General features: G+C 47.2%; 1 protein-coding gene across 1 annotated transcript in view; it reads right to left on the reverse strand.

The window, feature by feature from the left end:
* The window catches only part of LOC119977384 (ras-related protein Rab-38-like), a 75,317-nt gene extending 56,834 nt beyond the window's left edge, over window positions 1-18,483 (reverse strand). The window contains exon 1 of the mRNA XM_038818232.1: window positions 18,165-18,483. Within this exon, the coding sequence (XP_038674160.1) occupies window positions 18,165-18,456 (292 nt within the window). The 5' untranslated portion in view covers window positions 18,457-18,483. The remainder of the gene's footprint in view (window positions 1-18,164) is intronic.
* Window positions 18,484-19,382: the final 899 nt, after the last annotated feature.

Genomic DNA, 19,382 nt, shown 5'->3' on the forward strand with positions numbered 1-19,382 from the left:
GTTTTACTCAAGGAGAGGCAGAGACTACTGGCGGATCTGGGGGCACTATCTGTGGTGATCACAAGTTAACTAGATGCAATACAACTGAGCAAACACTAGAGGGAGCACGGGAGAGCTCAGTGATATAGTGGCTTGTGACATTGTCGGCGGCAGGGTCCCTCTGTCCCTTGCCTCATTGAAAACCCTCGCCAAGACCGGGCCCACCAGCTCAGAAAACTTCCTATAGAACTCTACTGGGTATCCATCCGACCCCGGGGACATCCCCGACTGCATGGCCTTTAGGCCCCCCAATACCTCCTCCACTCTAATCGGGGCCCCCAACTCATCCACTCGCCCCCCCCCCACCTACTGTTGGGAATGTTAACCCGTCCAGAAACCTTTTCATCTCCTCCGGTTCTTCCGGCGGCTCCAAAGTATACAGCTTGCGATAGAAGTCCCGGAATACCTTTGTCAATCCTGCCGGGTCCTCCACTTTGCGCCCCTCCCCATCCATCACTCTACTTATTTCCCTGGCCGCCTCCCTTCTCGACGTACAGGATCACAGCGAGACTGACAGTTCTCAGCTTGTCTGTACAGAAGCACAATGGGGTGGCCGCTGGAGGGGTCCACAATGCACAAGAGGGGTGGGCCATGCGGTCGGAGGCAGAAGCCTGTACGTTGAGTGAGGCGACTGTGAGTGAGAGCGCTAGTTTCTTGGTTGCCGCGAGGTCAAGAGTGGCCTCTTCTAAGAGGTGCTGGCGGAAGTAATTCGACCCAATGCTCGTAACAAACATGTCTCTCATTAGCAGGTTTGAATGTTCACAGGCCAAAACAGCCTGGAAATCACAGTCTCTCACCAGGGCGAGCAGAGGACGCCAGAAATCTTCCATAGACTCACTGGGAAGTTGCTACCATGTGAACAGGAGGTTTATGGCGTAGATCTTGTTGGTCTGCTGAGCGTAGTTTTCCTTCAGTAGCGCCATGGCCTCTGCATAGGAAGGCGCGTCCCGGACGAGGGGAAAGATGTTGGAGCTCAGCCACGTGTACAGAATCTGGAGCTTCTGCGCCTCTGAGATTGGGTCTATCGCAGACCCGATGTATGCTTCAAAGTAAGCTAGCCAATGTTCAAAGTCCTTTTTGGCGTTGTCTGCTTGAGGATGCAGCTGCATGCAATCAGGCTTGATGCAGAGGTCCATCTTTCAAAAGTCTCTGTGTAATAAATTGATGCACTATCAATTACGACGAGACGAGAGGAGGATGTAATTGAGGCTTTATTACACAGAGGTGTGTAGCCTCCTACAGCAGCTGGCGAAATGGCTGCTGTTCGGAGAGCACACACATTTATACTCCGCCTACTGGGCGGAGCCAACAGGCAGGGATCTCCCCCCATACCTGTAGTACAGGGGCCTTACCGTAATACCAGTATATACAATATAATACAACAGTGGTGACTACCACACTCCCTATTTTACAAGTATAGATCAGCCTTAACTGCACACTCCACTTCGGAAACCTGCCAGCAAACAACATGGAAATGGCTGAGTAATCTGATTGAAAACAATGGTAAAGAGCAATAAGACTGAACTTCACCATGTGTGACACTCAGCTCCATTAAATTTCTGCCACTGTACAGTGCACATCCCAAGCCAATTTCAAGCCAAGGTTCGACTTACACTGAACTCTGGATGGTCAAAACATTGATTGAACCTTCCCAGTGGAACATTATCAGAGACTCACCACAATTTTTACTCGCTATTTGGTTGTTAATGTCTTGCTCCCTCAGGATGTTTGCTATTATTATCACATTATTTACTCTTTATGCACTATTCAGTGACTACTCAGTTCCACTGATTTATATTGGTATATTTGACTTGTTTTAAATGAAGTGCAGACCTCGCTATTGATAAAATGTCTGAACAGTCCAAGATTATTTTGTCACGAGTTGTGGGTCAGTGAATTTAAATAGTAATCATTATATATATTTAATCAAGTAATTTGCTGTTTTAATAATTCTTAAGTACTATATTTGATACGTGTTCATTAAAATGTTACATTAAGTGTTTCCTAAACTGGAGCACTCTTTGAAGTCAGTTGTTTCAGAAGAGAACACTCATTGAGCCAGAATTTGCTACCAAATGGCATGTTTAGTACGCACACTGCTATCAGCTTGCAAACATCCAGCAAATTGTGATGCAGAGATAACATGTGAGTTGTGAATCATCACAATTTCCTGGAGAAAATGCCGTTGCACCTTTAGCAAAATTGGCAGCTCACTGTCACCCTAGTTTTAAGAATTTGTTGCCTTTGCACCATGAATGATAATTAAAATACTGTTGCTTCACAGCGCCAGGGTCCCAGGTTCGATTCCCGGCTTGGGTCACTGTCTGCACGTTCTCCCCGTGTCTGTGTGGGTTTCCTCCGGGTGCTCCAATTTCCTCCCGAAAGATGTGTTGTTAGATAAATTGGGGCATTCTGAATTCTCCCTCTGTGTACCCGAACAGGCGCCTGAATGTGATGACTAGGGGATTTTCACAGTAACTTCATTGCAGTGTTAATGTAAGCCTAATTGTGACAATAAAGATTATTATTATTATAAACTTCTTGCAGAAAGTTAGGGTTGGTATCTAATAGCATAAATGCCTTTTTGTTTCTACAATGCCATACAACCTTTCTGCTCTACAAAGGAAGCAGCTGAATTTGTTGAGTCACATTCACGTAGGCAGTAGATTGTTCCTCGAAATTTTTTGAAAGTACATATTTTCAAATGTTTCCTCTTAATCGTTCCTTCGGTCTCTGTACATCAGTATGTGCACATGATCTGACCACTTTCTCCTCTAATGTTCCTCTATTTTTTTCCTCAAAGGTACTAAGCAGTTATGTCAAAGTCAACCTACGCTCAGGGAGTTAGGGCTTGTTCAAACTTGAGCTGACGCTGGATTGTGACAAAGACTAAGTGATAAGTCGGGAATTTAGACATATGGGAATTCAGAGCTCCTTTTTCTACCCTTTTCAGGCTTCCAGCAAGTGCGAGGTCTTTGCTCGTCTTCAAGCTGTAAATTTTGATTACTTTACCTGTATAAATTAATAACTAATCAGACGACATGGTAGAGCTGGTGGTGTGCTATAACTGCAACATGTGGTATCCTTTGAATGCACCACAGTTCCGGATAACCATTTCTGCACTATGTTTCTGCAGCTTGGACAACTTTGGCTCAGATTGCGGAACTGGAGTCGAAGCTTCAGACATTGCGGAGTATCAGGGAGGGAGAGAATTACCTGGACCATTTGTTCTGGCAGGCAGTCACACCCCTTAGGTTAGGCAGAACCTATGAGTTGGTCAGTGGTCAGGGCAGGAGGTTGTGACTGCCAGTCCGACAGATGTGAGGAATCAAAATGGAGTAATGGAGGAATTTCAGCCCCTGGCTTTGACTGATATGTACGAGGTGCTCGCTGTTATATTACCTTTGGTGGGAATACATCATTGTTCTTTGCCTTTGGATCCAGAATGGTCCGTTGAGTTGATGACAAAGAAACCACCAATCTTTAGATTGAATCAAAACTAATTTAGTGGATAACGATTAATTAAATGAAGTTTACACACGCTACTGAGCTATAGATAATAATAAAATAAGGTTGAATCTGTCCAGCAGTAATCTATAATCTAGTAATTACAAATGATGACCTCATATTAACTCTCTCTCTAATCTAAAGTACTCCTCGTGCTGTGATCAATCTGTCTCCTCTGCTAACTCTCCAGTAACGACCCAGCATTCCCTGAGATCTGATATTTATACTGGTAACTGGTGGTGCCCTCTAGTGCTTGAATTATACTGAGATGTAATACTTAATCCTTCACTGGCATACCTATATACATATAAGTACACCTACCTGGATGAGAAGAAGGGCTGCAGACTGGATGACTGAACTGACCATGGCACCATGGTGCAGACTTCCATTCAATCGGGGTAAGCAAAATGGAGCGTGATAGTGCTCAGAGACACTATGGTCAGGGCAATACTGTTTTCTGAAGCTGCAACTGGAAGCTTCGAAGGTTGTGTTGTTTGCTCAGTGCCAGGGTTAAGAACCACAGGAAAGGGAGCTATTTCCATAGGCTCCATTTATACCATGCTGGAACCTGTATCCTGGCTAATTGTATAAGTCAGTCTGTGGACAGGGCTTTTAAATAACTGGTGGATAGGGCTTTAACCTAACGGAGGAGATGTTAATCCTTTCAAACATAAACCCTATTGCAGTCAAATGAGATGGGGGGAAAAAGGGAATTATTAAACTCCCTTTAATCTGATTATAACAATACTGTCAAGCCTCTTGAGTGTAGTTCAAGTTGCACTCACATAGGCAAGTGGGGGATAGTCCCTCACACTCCTGACCCGTGTCTTGTAGATGATGAAAAGGTTTCTGGGGAGTGATTCGCTCCTGATTACCCAACCCCCTGGCCTGTTATGTCTTGCCACCGTCTGTGTTGCAATGTCACTCTCGTGGCCTTGTTTGAACTATTTCACCCATTGTGTATTTCCAAGAGCTTTTTGCTGGGTCTGTCTATGGCAGCCTTGTTTCAGTATCTAATACTTCACACTTTTTTTTATTCATTCATGGGATGTGGGTGTTATTGTCCATTCCTGAGGGTATTTAAAAGTGAACCACATTGTTGTGGATCTGGAGCCACATGTAAGCCAGTTCAGGTAAGGACAACAGATTTCCTTCCCTGAAGGACATTAGTGAACCAGATGGGTTTTGCGACAATCGACACTATTTGAAATGAAAATGAAAATCGCTTATTGTCACGAGTAGGCTTCAAATGAAGTTACTGTGAAAAGCCCCTAGTCGCCACATTCCGGCGCCTGTTCGGGGAGGCTGTTACGGGAATCGAACCGTGCTGCTGGCCTGCTTGGTCTGCTTTCAAAGCCAGCAATTTAGCCCTGTGCTAAACAGCCCTTCATGGTCATCTTTAGACTGTTGATTCCAGATATTTTTAAAACAAATTCAAATGTTGTCATTTGCCATGGCGTGATTTGAACCCAGGTTCCCAGAGCATGATTGTTTGTCTCTGAATTACAAGACCAGCGACAATACCACTATACCGCTGCCTCCCCTGACTTTTAATGCTTTTCCTTAGAAAGTTCTGAGTATCGATGGGGGCCTGGATTGTAGGAAATGTCTCTCTCTTCACACTCTCCTGAGGGTGATTTGTTGGGTTCTGACCTTCACAACTGTAATGTGGCCTTGCATTTTTAAGAAGTTTGCTCTGTCTCAGACATGACAACATTTCAGGTCAATTAAAAGTTGAAAATTCATATTTTCAAAAATAAAGGGGCATAGGCTCATAATAATATGTGTATAAATTCCGACTGTGCACAATTGGATAATATTGCTTGCAATACCAAAACTCATGATGTGATCATGATGTTTGCTATCGTCAGAAACTTAAGAAACCCAGTGATCTAAATGAAACAGGCAAATCACACCACATCACCAAATATCACAACCCACACTTTGAACCATGTACTCGCATAGATGCAAACACTTGAGTAATGAGATCATGATGGTGTTGAGAAAGAAGCAAATGCTCTGACCATATGTACCACTCACATCGAAACAACAAAAAATGTTTTGTTTTCTGGTCTGTGTGCCTTTTATATTGTCAAAAAATGTGCCAAAGTGAAAAATGCAAGTCTGACTTCTTGATGTCCCCTGTAGTTGCATTCTGGTCATATTAAAGCTGAGGGAAATTGGATAATAATAACGAGCTTCATTATAAGCCTTTGTAAATCACGCATCACACCAGAATCACTTGACTGGTAAGCTTCAACACCTTTATGCACTTTCATTCAACAATTTAATGAATAAACATTCAGGGGAATAGCTGAGAGGAGATTTAGCAAATTGAGTTTAGTGATAAAATAATTGCATGTCCTCATTGATGGCATAATTTAAATCCTTGAAGCATTCTTTAGATGATCTAGTAAATATCTTGAGGAGTCAGTTATCAGGCAGGAAACTTCTGACATGTTGAATTCAGTGTGTATGACTCAGGGGTAGGACGGCAAATTGCTCCAATATAGCGAATCAACTTTTCTTATTAGCACTGTCCTTGGGGTTTACGGACTAGCTTGTGCAGAAAAGCAGAGGAAATGTGAATAGTTGGTTTACAGTACTGTGAAAAGCCTTCACATTGCACATGAATGTTGACGTGTGGGGTTTATAAGGGTAAAACCACTGGAAGATAACCATCGTCGGGAGTGGGATGCTGAAGCATTGTGTGTTACATTCCAGATACATAACAAACCATGGGTGGGATTCTCCATCTCGTGACGCCGGAATCGCAAATCACGATTGGGCGGAGAATCGGACGTCAACCGTAAATCGAGGTTGGCATCGGACGCCCAATGGAACGCCGGCATCTCGATGGCGGCGAGAACATGTTCCATGTCCCACGCTGGCATGAGCATGAAAATCATACTGTTAACATATCATTAACAGATCCGACCCAGGTAGTCTCCATCCTACCACAATGCTCTGTCTCTGCCAGGTGAAATGATGCCGGAGTGGTTCACTTGTGGTATGTAAAATGGGTAACCGGACGCCGCGGCTGCTGAGGGAGAGAGAGGAGGTAAGAAAAGTTTTCAACGGTGCAATGGTGTGCTACTGGCTGGGGGGGGGGGGGGGGGGGGGGGGGGGGGTTGGGAAGAGCCTGCCAGGACACCGGGTAGTAGCGGGGAGCAATCAGAGTTGGGCAGTGGGCTCGGGGCATCCTGCCTGGTTCTGTGGCATCCGGGCACTGACTGCCATTGTCGGAGCCTGCAAGGCAGCCATCTGGCTGCACACTCCGCCGACTGCCCACTGTGTCCCATAAATATGCAGAGCACCACCACCATATGGGTGCCCCCGCACCTAGCCACCCCCCCCCCCCCCCCACCTCCCAGGAACCCACAGACCCCAGCGACTCCATCAAGGTGGGCATGGTCCAGCACAGCCAGTGGCCCACAAGGTGCTGGCACCACTCACAATGTACACATCAGAGGGGCTGCCCCACTGTAGTGCGAGCAAGTGAGGAGCAGAATCCACTCCAAACAGCAGACACAGGACAGTGGCAATTTCCACCCACCCTGGAACACTGCCCCCCTCAGGGCAGATGCCCCACCAGTGGCACGGTCAGCTAGCCCACCTTGCAGGATCTCCAGCCGTCACCATGTCCCACCTGCATACTGTGTCCCTGCCCCCGGACAGGTAGACACAGACCCGTGCGTCGCACACAGGACCCACGGCAAACCACAGCTATGGTCCTAACAGGTGCCCACCCCCTCGCCTAGACCCATCCGTGGGGCCTGCCCGCACGTATGCTGCCAGTCATTGGCATGCTGGCCCCTCCTCTACCCCACAACCAGGTGCCATCCTGCTGACGGGGTATCACACGCCCCATCAAGGAGGACACCCACTGTAGATCCCACAGTAAGGCACAGGACCAGGGCTGCAGAGATATCACTGGCATGGGTAACACCATTCCGGTACCGGGTGGGTGATGGGGTTAGAGGCCCCCAACTAACTCCTGTCGAGGCAGGTTTAGTGCTTCTGGGAAGGGCAGTCCCATTGATGTTGCTGATGCAGACGCATAGCCGGGGAGTACATAAGAGAGTAACAGGAACCATCCAGCGCCTCCAGGCGCAGGTGGAGGAGTCCAACTGGCTACAGGAGTAGGATGCGACGGAGGCCACGCATGCCACCCAGGCCAACACCGCATGGGTGGCATCCCAAGTGGGCGCCTTGGGAGTGAAGGTTTTGGCCATGAATCAGGATGCTCAAGGCCTGGGGCACTCTGTGCGGACGATTCATGAGGCACAGGACAGAGTGGTCATGTCACAGGCAGCTATGTACCATGGCCACCTGGATATAGCAGCGGCGCACCAGAACATGGCCCAATCACAATGGCCCATGGCTGCAGGCAAAAGCATTGGCCTGGTGCTGGCTGACCTGCGCCAGTCCTAGAGGGACCCGACATTGTTGCTGAGTGACGTGGCACAGTCCCCGAGGGACGTGGCCCAGTCCCTCTTCTTCATACCGTGAGCATGGAGACCCTGGTTGAGACTAGAGTGGGCCTCCAGAACTGGCAGTGCCAGCATGATGGAATGGCCGTCACACATGCAGGGATCACCCATCGGACAGTGGTATGTGACACCGGGACAGGAATCTCAGGTTGTCAGATGTTGTGAAGCACAGAGCTCATCATGGAGCGGGTCATCATCATCCTCCACCCCATGGACCGGACCCGCTATTGCTGATGACCCAGGGCCCACACCCTGTGGTGCAGCTGGTGGAAATCTCGGAGAGGGGTTCGGGACGCTGGGGTGGGGTGGATGGGGTGCAGGGAGTGGGGGTGGGTGTCCGTGAGGGAGAGGTGTGTGGTTGTGGGGATGGGAAGGATTATTGAGCCGCCTGTAGCCAGGCCCCCTAGTCAGTGAACCTCAAGGTGATCAAGGTGTCCCGTGTGCGGTGGCCCTGCCGCACACATCGTGTGGCCTGCCCAGGCTCCATATCCTAACCATTCTGGCCCCCCTCCACATCCTACTCATTGGACGGGACATGCCATTCCTCCACCTCCTCCTCTACCATGTCGCCGCTTTGCAGTGCGATGTTGTGGAGGACGCAACAAGCCACTACGATGTGGGAGACCCTGCCAGGACTTTACTGGGGGACCCCATCAGAGGTCCAGGCAACCGAACCATGCCTTCAGAACGCCAATGCACCATTCAACGACACCCCTGGTCACTGCATGGCTGTTGTTGTAGCAGTTTTCCACGTCGGTCCGCGGCCTCCAGATAGGTGTCCTCAGCTCGCCCGCAGCGGATAACCCCTGCCATCCAGGAGCCAACCCCTCACCCAGGGATGCACCTTGAAGGAGTCGGACACCGTCAAGTGTGCCAGGACAATGGAGTCATGCAAGATTGGCAGAATTTACTTTTCTTTAGAATGCTGTAGGTTGTTTTATTTTTATTTTTGTTGTTGATTGCATTAGAATGTTGTGGATTATCTCAGCTGCTGTGGTGAAATTTGTCACAGCTGTCACAATGGGAGCAGAGTTTTCAGAGCTGGTTGTTGGTTATAAATTGGCCTCAAGCCTCCTCAGTGAGATGGAAGCTCTTAATAAAACAATTCCTTTTTTCAGCTTTGTAGTTACAGAGCATCAGCCAAGCCTGGAAACTGCAAGGAAGATTAGTAATTGTAATAAATGTTGAGTTGACACAGTGTGGCGGAGGTATATAGAACATATAACATACAGTGCAGTAGGAGGCCATTCGGCCCATCGAGTCTGCACTAACCCACTTAAGCCGTCACTTCCACCCTTCCCCCCGTAACCCAATAACCCCTCCAAACCTTTTTGGACACTAAGGGCAATTTAACATGGCCAATCCATCTAACCTGCATGTCTTTGGACCGTGGGAGGAAATCGGAGCACGCGGAGGAAACCCACGCCCACACGGGGAGGACATGCAGACTCCGCACAGACAGTGACCCAGCAGGGAATCAAACCTGGGACCTTGGCGCTGTGAAGCCACAGTGCTATCCATTTGTGCTATATGTGCTCTACTGAATTCCTAATTGTTTACGAATGATTTGATTTGATTTATTGTCACATGTACCAAAGTACAGTGAAAAGTATTTTTCTGTGGCCGAGGGCATGTACACAGTACGTACATAGTAGACAAAAGAATAATCAACAGAGAACATTGACAAATGGTACATTGACAAACAGTGATTGGTTACAGTACGGAACAAGGGACCAAACAAAGCAAATACATGAGCAAGAGCAGCATAGGACGTCGTGAATAGTGTTCTTACAGGGAGCAGATCAGTCCGAGAGAGAGTCGTTGAGGAGTCTTGTAGCTGTGGGGAAGAAGCTGTTCCTATGTCTGGATGTGCGGGTCTTCAGACTTCTGTACCTTCTGCCTGATGGAAGGGTCTGGAAGAAGGCAATGCCTGGGTGTGAGGGATTCCTGATAATGCTGTCTGCCTTCCTGAGGCAGCGGGAGGTGTATACAGAATCAATGTGGGGTGGCAAGCTTGTGTGATACGTCGGGCTGAGTTCACCACACTTTGCAGTTTCTTGCGATCTTGAACCGAGCAGTTGCCATACCAGGCTGTGATGCAGCCGGATAGGATGCTCTCTATGGCACATCTGTAGACATTTGTGAGAGTCGATTCAGACATGCCAAATTTCTTTAGCTTCCTTAGGAAGTAGAGACGTTGTTGGGCTTTCTTGACTGTTGCATCAACGCGAGTGGACCAGGACAGACTGTTGGTGATGGGGACCTCCAGGAACTTAAAGCTATCGACCATGAAATGAAATGAACTGAAATGAAAATCGCTTATTGTCACAAGTAGGCTTCAATTGAAGTTACTGATGCAGATGGGAGTGTGTGTCGTGCTGTGCTTCCGGAAGTCAATGACCAGTTCCTTGGTCTTTCCGACATTTAGAGAGAAGTTGTTTTTGGTATACCATGCAACCAAGTGATTTATCTCCTTCCTGTAGTCTGATTCGTCGTTGTTTGAAATACGGCCCACCACAGTCGTCTCATTGGCAAACTTATCGAGTGATTTGGAGTTAAATCTTGGCACACAGCCATTTGTGTATAGGGAGTACAGTAGAGGACTGAGCACACATCCTTGCGAGGCCCCGGTGTTGAGGACTATTGTGGAGGAGGTGCTGTTGCCTAACCTGGCAGATTGCGGTCTGTTGGTGAGGAAGTCAAGGATCCAGCTGCACAGGAAGGGGTCAGTTCAAAATTGCAGAGTTTGGTTATTAGTCTTGTCGGGATAATGGTGTTGAAGGCGGAGCTGTAGTCTGTTAACAACAGTCTTACATAGTATTCCTTGTTGTCGAGATGTTCGAGTGTTGATTGTAGAACCAGGGAGATAGCATCTGCTGTGGACCGGTTGCAGTGATAGGCAAACTGCAGTGGATCGAGACCATCTGGAGGCTGGCAGTGATCCGTCTCATGACTAGCCGCTCAAAGCATTTCATGATAACAGACGTCAGGGCCACCAGTCGGTAGTCATTGAGGTAGACAACCTCCACTTCGGAGATATTTCTTTGGTATTGGTATTATGGTGGTCAACTTGAAGGAGGTGGAGGAGTGAGGTGTTGAAGATGTCTGCGAATACACTCGCCAGCTGGTCTGCGCACGCTCTGAGTGCTCGCCTAGGGACTCCGTTGGGGCCCGTCGCTTTCCGCGGATTCACTTTCAAGAAGGCAGCTCTTACCTCTGAGGCTGTGATAGTGGGAATGGGAATGGCTGTTGGGGCGGGTGGCACTGATTATTGGCTGACTGTTTAAAGTGGTCATAGAACTTGTTCAGATCACCGGGGAGGGAAGCTCCAGCCCCATTTATTCCACCTGGCCTTGCTTTATAGCCTTTGATCTTGTGTAGGCCCTGCCATAGTCGTCGTGGGTTAGAGTCGTTGGCCTGGGACTCCAGTTTGGTGCGGTATTGTCTTTTTGCATCCCTGATGTCCCTTGGGGCAGCAGGGGTAGCATGGTGGTTAGCGTAAATGCTTCACAGCTCCAGGGTCCCAGGTTCAATTCCCGGCTGGGTCACTGTCTATGTGGAGTCTGCACGTCCTCCCACTGTGTGCGTGGGTTTCCTCCGGGTGCTCCGGTTTCCTCCCACAGTCCAAAGATGTGCGGGTTAGGTGGATTGGCCATGCTAAATTGCCCGTAGTGTCCTAATAAAAGTAAGGTTAAGGGGGGGGCTGTTGAGTTACGGGTATAGGGTGGATACGTGGGTTTGAGTAGGGTGATCATGGCTCGGCACGACATTGAGGGCCGAAGGGCCTGTTCTGTGCTGTACTGTTCTATGTTCTATGATGGCTTTCCGTACGTCGTACCTGGATTTCTGATATAGGTCAGGGTCATCAGACTTGAATCACTCCGTCTGGACCTTCAGCAGGAAGTGAACCTTTTGGTTGAGCCAGGGTTTCCAATTGGGGAATACCCATATTGCCTTCTGTAATGTGGAAGAATGGCTAGATGGTGAAGCACAGGTGAAGGTATCAGAAAAGCTGGGTATGGAAGATAAAGCAGTCCTGGGGAGAGGTCCAGTGCGCTGGAATACTTTTGTGAATGAGATACTCACCTGAATGTGTATGTATTCCTATCGATGGAGTTACCAAAGTATGGATTGTGCTGAGATAGCACATAACCCCATGCCCACACAGGACAAGAGCTAGAAGGATGGTTGTCTGCTATTGACCAAGGGACAATGGCAATTGCAACTACAGTATCCCTCTCAGTAATGCAGCACATTGATTCAGTTAGAATATACTCCACGTATGGATCTATATTTTAGCCTTTTTCCATGCTGTATGATTCTATGGCCAGGATGTTTAGGATGGCATGGTTTCCCTTCCTTCCATCTGAGGAGTCGGCAGAGAACACGTCACTGCCTATACTGCCAGAACGGCAGCCATTCAATGCTCAACAAATGTTGATTGGCTGTAGGTGAGGTTTCCATTCCTCACTCAGGAGGAAGGTTTACCTCAGAGAGTTGCCTTAAGTGATCAAGAATTGGCACTTAAAGGCCTCGACTGGGGCAAGGGACGGCAGGTCGGCCTCCGCCTCACCCATCCCAGCATAAAACTGCAGAGTTCGGAGCAGGCAGGAGCCCAGTGGGAAGCCCATCAGAGAGATATTTGGGCCACTTCTACCTGCATACCTGCCAGTGGAAAGTGTAACATTCTACTCTCAGATTATATCGCCCATGAATGCTGCAGTGCATGTTTTGAGAACAAGGTCTGAGAAGCATTAATTCCCAAGTGAAATTCAGTCAGGTAAAAATAACATAATTAGCAAGAAGCAATTCAATGTCCTTGCAGAAGTATACTATGCAAATTGCAACATATTATTTAACAATAAAATCGTAAAGCATCAACACTATCAGGTAAGATGGAGAAAAAGATTGGAAAAGGTAATTTGCATTCTCCCATTCTAATAGCACAGATCTGGAACTAAGTAGCTGAAGCAAATGGAAAAGCCTGCATAAGAACTGTGAAATAGTCAGAATAAATTTGAAAGTGAAGAGCAATTTCTCCTGAATTTCACTGACCGGTTCTGGAGGAAGGACATGGATCGGCAGGATGGGCAGGCTGAAGCCTGAACAGGGCCAAGGCCGACATTTTTGCTGCAGATTTTCAATAGATGTTTGTTGCCATAACTCTAAGGGCTATCATGATAGCATTATTACAACTTGACCACTTCCATAACCTGTCATTATCACAGTGCTGAAGACTTTGGCTGGGGAGGAGTGAGGAAGTGTGGGGAGCTGTATATTTACAGTTTAATTAACAGCTCCAAGAGGCTATTAATGCATTAGCTGTTTTTGATGTGTGATTACAAATGCAAATGTTTATTTTTACAATTGGATTAAGTACTTGAAGAGACTTTAATGTATTGAATGGGCATTTGGGAATGAGATTAGTGGGGTTTTTTGCAAGATTAAGTCTGTGGTAGATATTTTGAACATTATTTTATCTCAGTATGGCTCCTGAGATCGGCCCACAGTGGATGATGGATGAGTTGGAATGAAGTCTGTAAGGGCAGAGGGCGGTGAGTGGGGTGGTAATGAGTTGGCACTTAGTTTGCATAGGGATTACTAAAGGCAATGTCGATGAATCTTTGGTCATGAATTGGCACTAAATTGACATGGGGCTACAAAAGGCAATGTGGATGAAAATAAAAAATGAAATGAAAATCGCTTATTGTCACAAGTAGGCTTCAAATAAAGTTACGGTGAAAAGCCCCTAGTCGCCACATTCCGGCGCCTGTTCGTGAAGGCTGGTACGAGAATTGAACCGTGCTGCTGGCCTGCCTTGGTCTGCTTTCAAAGCCAGCGATTTAGCCGTGTGCTAAACCAGCCCCGATGACTATTTAGTCACACATTGGCAGTATGTTGGCATAAGGGTTATAAGTCACGGGGATGAGTGAGAGGCATGGGTTGGCATGAATATTATAAGGGACCATAATGGGTGGGTAGAGACATGGGTTGGCATTGATGGGCCTGGGGAGTGAGAGAGGGCTCAAGGGGTGAGGGCTAGAGGACTTAATGTTTAACATAATTGGGATGAAGTCTCAGAGAACTGAGCGGGGCCTTTCAACATGCGTGCCTTGGCACTCCACAGCCCCTGTGGCCATCTCCAATTTGCTTCTGGGCAGAGCATACCTGACTCTATCTCACACCCACGCCCCGAGGCAAAAGATCTCACCATTTAGGGCACTTTTTCCAAAGGTGGGTGTGCCCCATCTCGGAGATGAAAATCCAGTCCACAATTTCAGGGGCTTTCATCCGGACATTAGCCTTTCTTCTACTCTCCACAGGTGCTGTCAAATCTGCTGGGTGTTTCCAGAATTTCCTGTTTTTCTTTAATATTTCCTGCAGCTGCAAGATTTTGCTTATCAATGCCCGATGGACCGAATGGTCTCCTTCTGCACTGTCAGGTCACTGAGGCGATTGCTGATGTTGATACACATCTTAGCACAGGTTCCTTGGTTAGTGTGGGGGATATAATGAAGCCATTCAATCACTTGTCAGTTGCCTGTTTAACCTTGAATGTTGGTGAGTCTGAATGTATGTTAAATACATCAGAAGTGTTTAAATATATTAAGATCATGACGGTTGTGCCAAAAAATGTAAACAGAATAAAAATCTTGCTTTCATCCTAATAAAAATGGTTCTACCTGTTCAGTCATACAGATGGGCGGCTCAAAACGTCAATGTGTACGTATGAATATGCTGGCGTGGCATCGCAAACTCAAAACTGATGTTATAAAGTCAAAATAGGGTATCAATTTATAAATGTTGTAAGTGCCGTTTGTCAAAACTTGAATGTCAGAAAGACGAGGATTGCCTGTACTCCGACTCGATGTCAATCCAGTAATTCATAATCAGTCTCTACTCTTTGGGGCTATTTATAATTGGGCTAAAACCAGGCTTTCTGAATAAGAGGTGGGAACACTATCACTGAGCCACTTGTCACTCTGGTGGGATCTGAGTACGCCACTGGATACCAATGAGTTTTTAGTGACCATATTCCAGTCTTCACTTATTCGGCTGTCTGAATTAGGGCTCAAAACCTTCACTGTTCTGCTCAGAGCTGGGATTGTAACCAGTAAATTGAATGCTAATTTCATAGTTCCACCACATGAGATTAATAATGGGGTAGATTTTCATTGGCTAGCTTTCGCGTTCTCGTGCTCTACATGTTTTTGGCAGGGAGGCACCTAAAATACGAGGTGTGTCCAGCTCATCACCTTCTTGCCCACCACCCAGCTATCCCCAAAATGTCAGTTGGATGGGTGCCAAAATATCATCATGGGCACAATCTAACAGAAATGTTTCTAAGTGTGGTAGCCACCAGGAAATGTTGGGTGTTTCCCGTAAACCGACACAGCAAGGCCATCACCAGTATCTAACATTAATTAGGGTGCTTAGTGATGCCCCACGGGCTTTACGTCGCAAATGACTGTCCCATCAGCGGTTCTCCAGGACCGTGCCTGGCAGCTCCTCACTAACGAGGGAGAACAGCGCTTAAACCGATCCTGAAGAGCAAACCCCAGACGACACGTAGCCATGCCACCGCGCAGACCTACTCCCCAATTCGGGGATGCCAACCTGGCCAGACTGATGGACGTGGTTGAGTCCAAATGGATACCCTGTTCCCCCAAGGGGCTTGGAGGGTCAGCCTCAGGGCAGCCAGAGCCGCCAGGGAGGTAGTACTGTAGTAGCAACTGTCAGCACAGGGAGTGTGACAACAAGGACCTCCGCCCAGTGCCGCACGAAACAGAAAAACCTCCACCCGGCCACACGAGTGAGTTGGCATTGGCCTCCTGGCACTGATCCCATCTGCTACCCCCAGAGGCCCCCTGAAGACACTGCACCAAGCACAGCTCCCTGGCATCTCTGCACAGCCCAACCATGCCCAGCAGTGGTGCCCGGCGCCTGTCATCCTGCATGGTCAATGGGTGGCACGGTAGCACAGTGGTTAGCACGGTTTGGGTCACTGTCTGTGCGGAGTCTGCACATTCTCCCGTGTCTGCGTGGGTTTCCTCTGGGTGCTCTGGTTTCCTCCTACAAATCCCAAAAGACGTGCTGTTAGGTGAATTGGACATTCTTAATTCTCCCTCCATATACCCGAACAGGCGCCGGAATGTTGCGCTGAGGGGTTTTTCCACAGTAGCTTTATTGCAGTGTTAATGTAAGCCTACTTGTGACAATAAAGATTATTATTAGAAATTTGAATTCAATAAAAATCCAGAATCAAAAGTCTAAAGATGACCACGAAACCATTGCCAATTGGTTCACTAATGTCCTTTAGTGAAGGAAATCTGCCGTCCTTATCTGGTCTTGCCTACATGTGACTCCAGACCCACAGCAACGTGGCTGACTCTTAACTGCCCCCTCAAGGGCAATTAAGGATGAGCAATTAATGCTGGCACAGCCTGCGACGCCCACATTCCCATGAACAAATTTTTTAAAAGGTCTTAGGTGAGAGGGAGGTGAATGGGAGGGGGGATATGAGATGGTGAGAGTAGCGGATTGTTTTGCTGTGGAACTCAGGAACTTCTGATCCTTCAGTCTCTGAATTACGATGAGTTAAAAAGAAATAACGTATCTTCATGTTTGCCGGCTCCAAAGTACCTTGAAAGACTATCGGCTAAACTGCAGGTGGAAGTGGAACAACTGAGCAGAGGGGCTGGTTTAGCACAGTGGGCTAAACAGCTGGCTGGTAATGCAGAACAATTCCCGTACCGGCCTCCCTGAACTGGCGCCGGAATGTGGCGATGAGGGGCTGTTCACAGTAACTTCATTGAAGCCTACTTGTGACAATAAGCGATTGTTATTATTATGTCCAGTTCCTGCTTCACTTAGTTTCTGAGCAAATTCAGTTTCTGAGCAAATTCAAACAGGAGGCCTGAATTGGTTTTAGCCCCCCCCCCCCCTCCCCCCCTCCCCATCCTGTCAGTATTCTGAAGGAGCCTAATGTTTGATTACAACATCTCAGAAATATTTGAGAAACACATGAGCAGATATGGTGTACATTGCCTCCAACATGATCTTTTCAAGTACGATGCTCGAGAGGCTGGCAAAACCAAGTCCCTGGTGCCGGTATGGTTACAGCTCTGCTGCTTCTCAGGAAGGAAAGCATTCAAACAATTCATCAACCGAACACAGTGAGGTGAAACCACCCCCTCCGCAACTTTAAACCACGCCCTCAGATTCTGGAATTGTCGAATGACATTTTCCTGGATGTTTACAGCAAAGGAGTCACATTGCTCCAAATTAATTTATCTGTAATTAGATCCGTAGATAATTCAAACAAAGTAACTTGGAAAGTGGGACTCCAGATTTGGATCATAAGATGCAACAACACATGACTTTGTGCACATCATTCCTTGCCGGCAGGCTAACTGCAAACTGCAGCTTTACACAACCAACAAACTCTGAACATGATAGTGTCGAGTGAGCTTTCTTCACACAATAGAACATGGGACTGAACAGGCCTTGTAAACGTCATTTCATCATGTCGGGGAAACTCAAATATCTTTCACACACTACAAAAAAAGTATAGATCGTCAAATGTAAATGTTCACTTCACTTACACCTCCTTTAAGCTCAGGGATGCAGAATACCTGCCAATAATTTCAGTGGGGTGTTCAAATTGTCTGATCATACTTTACCATCCTTATTTAAAATCCACAATTAAATTATTGAGTGTGTGCACCTATTATTGTCCACAATACATGCTGTAGATCGGGGGGGGGGGGCTCATCTAATTTTTCTCTTCCCTGGAAATATGACTGTAACTCTGACCATCTCTCCGACGTTTGAGGTTTGACTTTTGAGCAAATGTAATTACTGTTAGTTTAGCAAGTCACAACACACAGGCGAGATTGCTGCTGTAAATGGGTAAACGTCGATCAAGCGACAGCACTAATATAGAACTGGTCGATGCTAACTCTATCTGCACATCTTCCAATTCAGGATAGATGTTTTTCCAGCTGCAGAAGTATTATGCAGGCATGCACAGTGCAATACGCTGCTCCTCAACACACTGTTACTCTCTTCTACTTTCTTTACTGGAGATAGCAGCGGGTTTGGGGGAGACGAACACAATCTTACCCGCTATATCCCATAACTGCAGTCGAACCACAGTCTCCGAGTCCCAGTTGAGAACTTTAAGAGCGAAATCCACGCCAATCGTCGCTCGGTAATGCTGGGAAAAGTTTTGGTGCACGTAACGTTTGATAATACTGGTCTTTCCCACCCCCAGGTCGCCGATGACTAAGATTTTATAGAGATGCTCGATCTGGCTTTTCTGCATTTTCGAAGTTGTTGGCTCATAGCCCGTCGTGCACTGTCTTTTCGGTATGACTGCAGCAGCCGTGTCTGAGCAGCAACGCCCCTCGCCCATACTCAGCAGAGCAGGGAAAGCTCTGCCAAAGTTGTGTGAATCCGCGCAGTCCCACTGCCAACTCTCTGACCATGGACAGCCCCGGCCGGCCGCATCACCACTCCGTTCACTAACTGTGCTGAGGATGTGAGAAAAGTCCACATCCCTGCTGCTACCGGCTCATTTCATTGCTCTGAGCCCTTCATTCCTACATTTCCACACTTCCAAGTTTGTTTTTTTTCCCCCAGTCAGAAAATCTAACCATGATCTAACGGTGAAGGGCCCAAAACATGCGACTTAATAAATCTGTCTTTAAATTGACACGAGCAAGCAAACAGAATCAAATATTGGAAATTGGCTAAGGTGATAATTTGCTTAAGAAATAAGGGGAGAGGAACATAAGAAATTCTGAGGCTGGGAAGGATTCCGCAGTCCATCTAGCAGGTCTCAAAATTCCTCGTGCAAGTTATTGCTCACTCCTTCAAACACATGGCCAAATCTCCCTTAAATATTCCCCATACTTTCTGCCCCCACTGCCTGTCTATCCAGTCTGTTCCACAAGGCTCCACCCTCTGCCGAGATGCAATAATTTATCACCCAGAAGTTTTGGACCAAACTGGTGCATATCTGTGTGTAGATTCCACATGAATCTCTTCCCACCTTGCTGCATCTAATCACAACATATGGAACCCTCAGATTCCAGCATCCACAGTAATTTGCTTTTATTCTTCTATTCCTTACTCCCTCACCTGTGTTTCTTGCTTGACCTTTACTGCCTGTTGATTATAAGTTACACATTCTAACTACTTACCGGGTAGTAACAATTCTACTGCATTTCCGACTGGATTTATTCACCAATTTATGTAGGAATTAGAATTCCTACAGTGCAGAAGGAGGCCATTCAGCCCATTGAGTCTGTACCGACCCTCTGAAAAAAACACCCTCTC

This window comes from Scyliorhinus canicula, chromosome 14 (genome assembly GCF_902713615.1).
Source record: "Scyliorhinus canicula chromosome 14, sScyCan1.1, whole genome shotgun sequence".
Classification (NCBI taxonomy): Eukaryota; Metazoa; Chordata; class Chondrichthyes; order Carcharhiniformes; family Scyliorhinidae; genus Scyliorhinus; species Scyliorhinus canicula.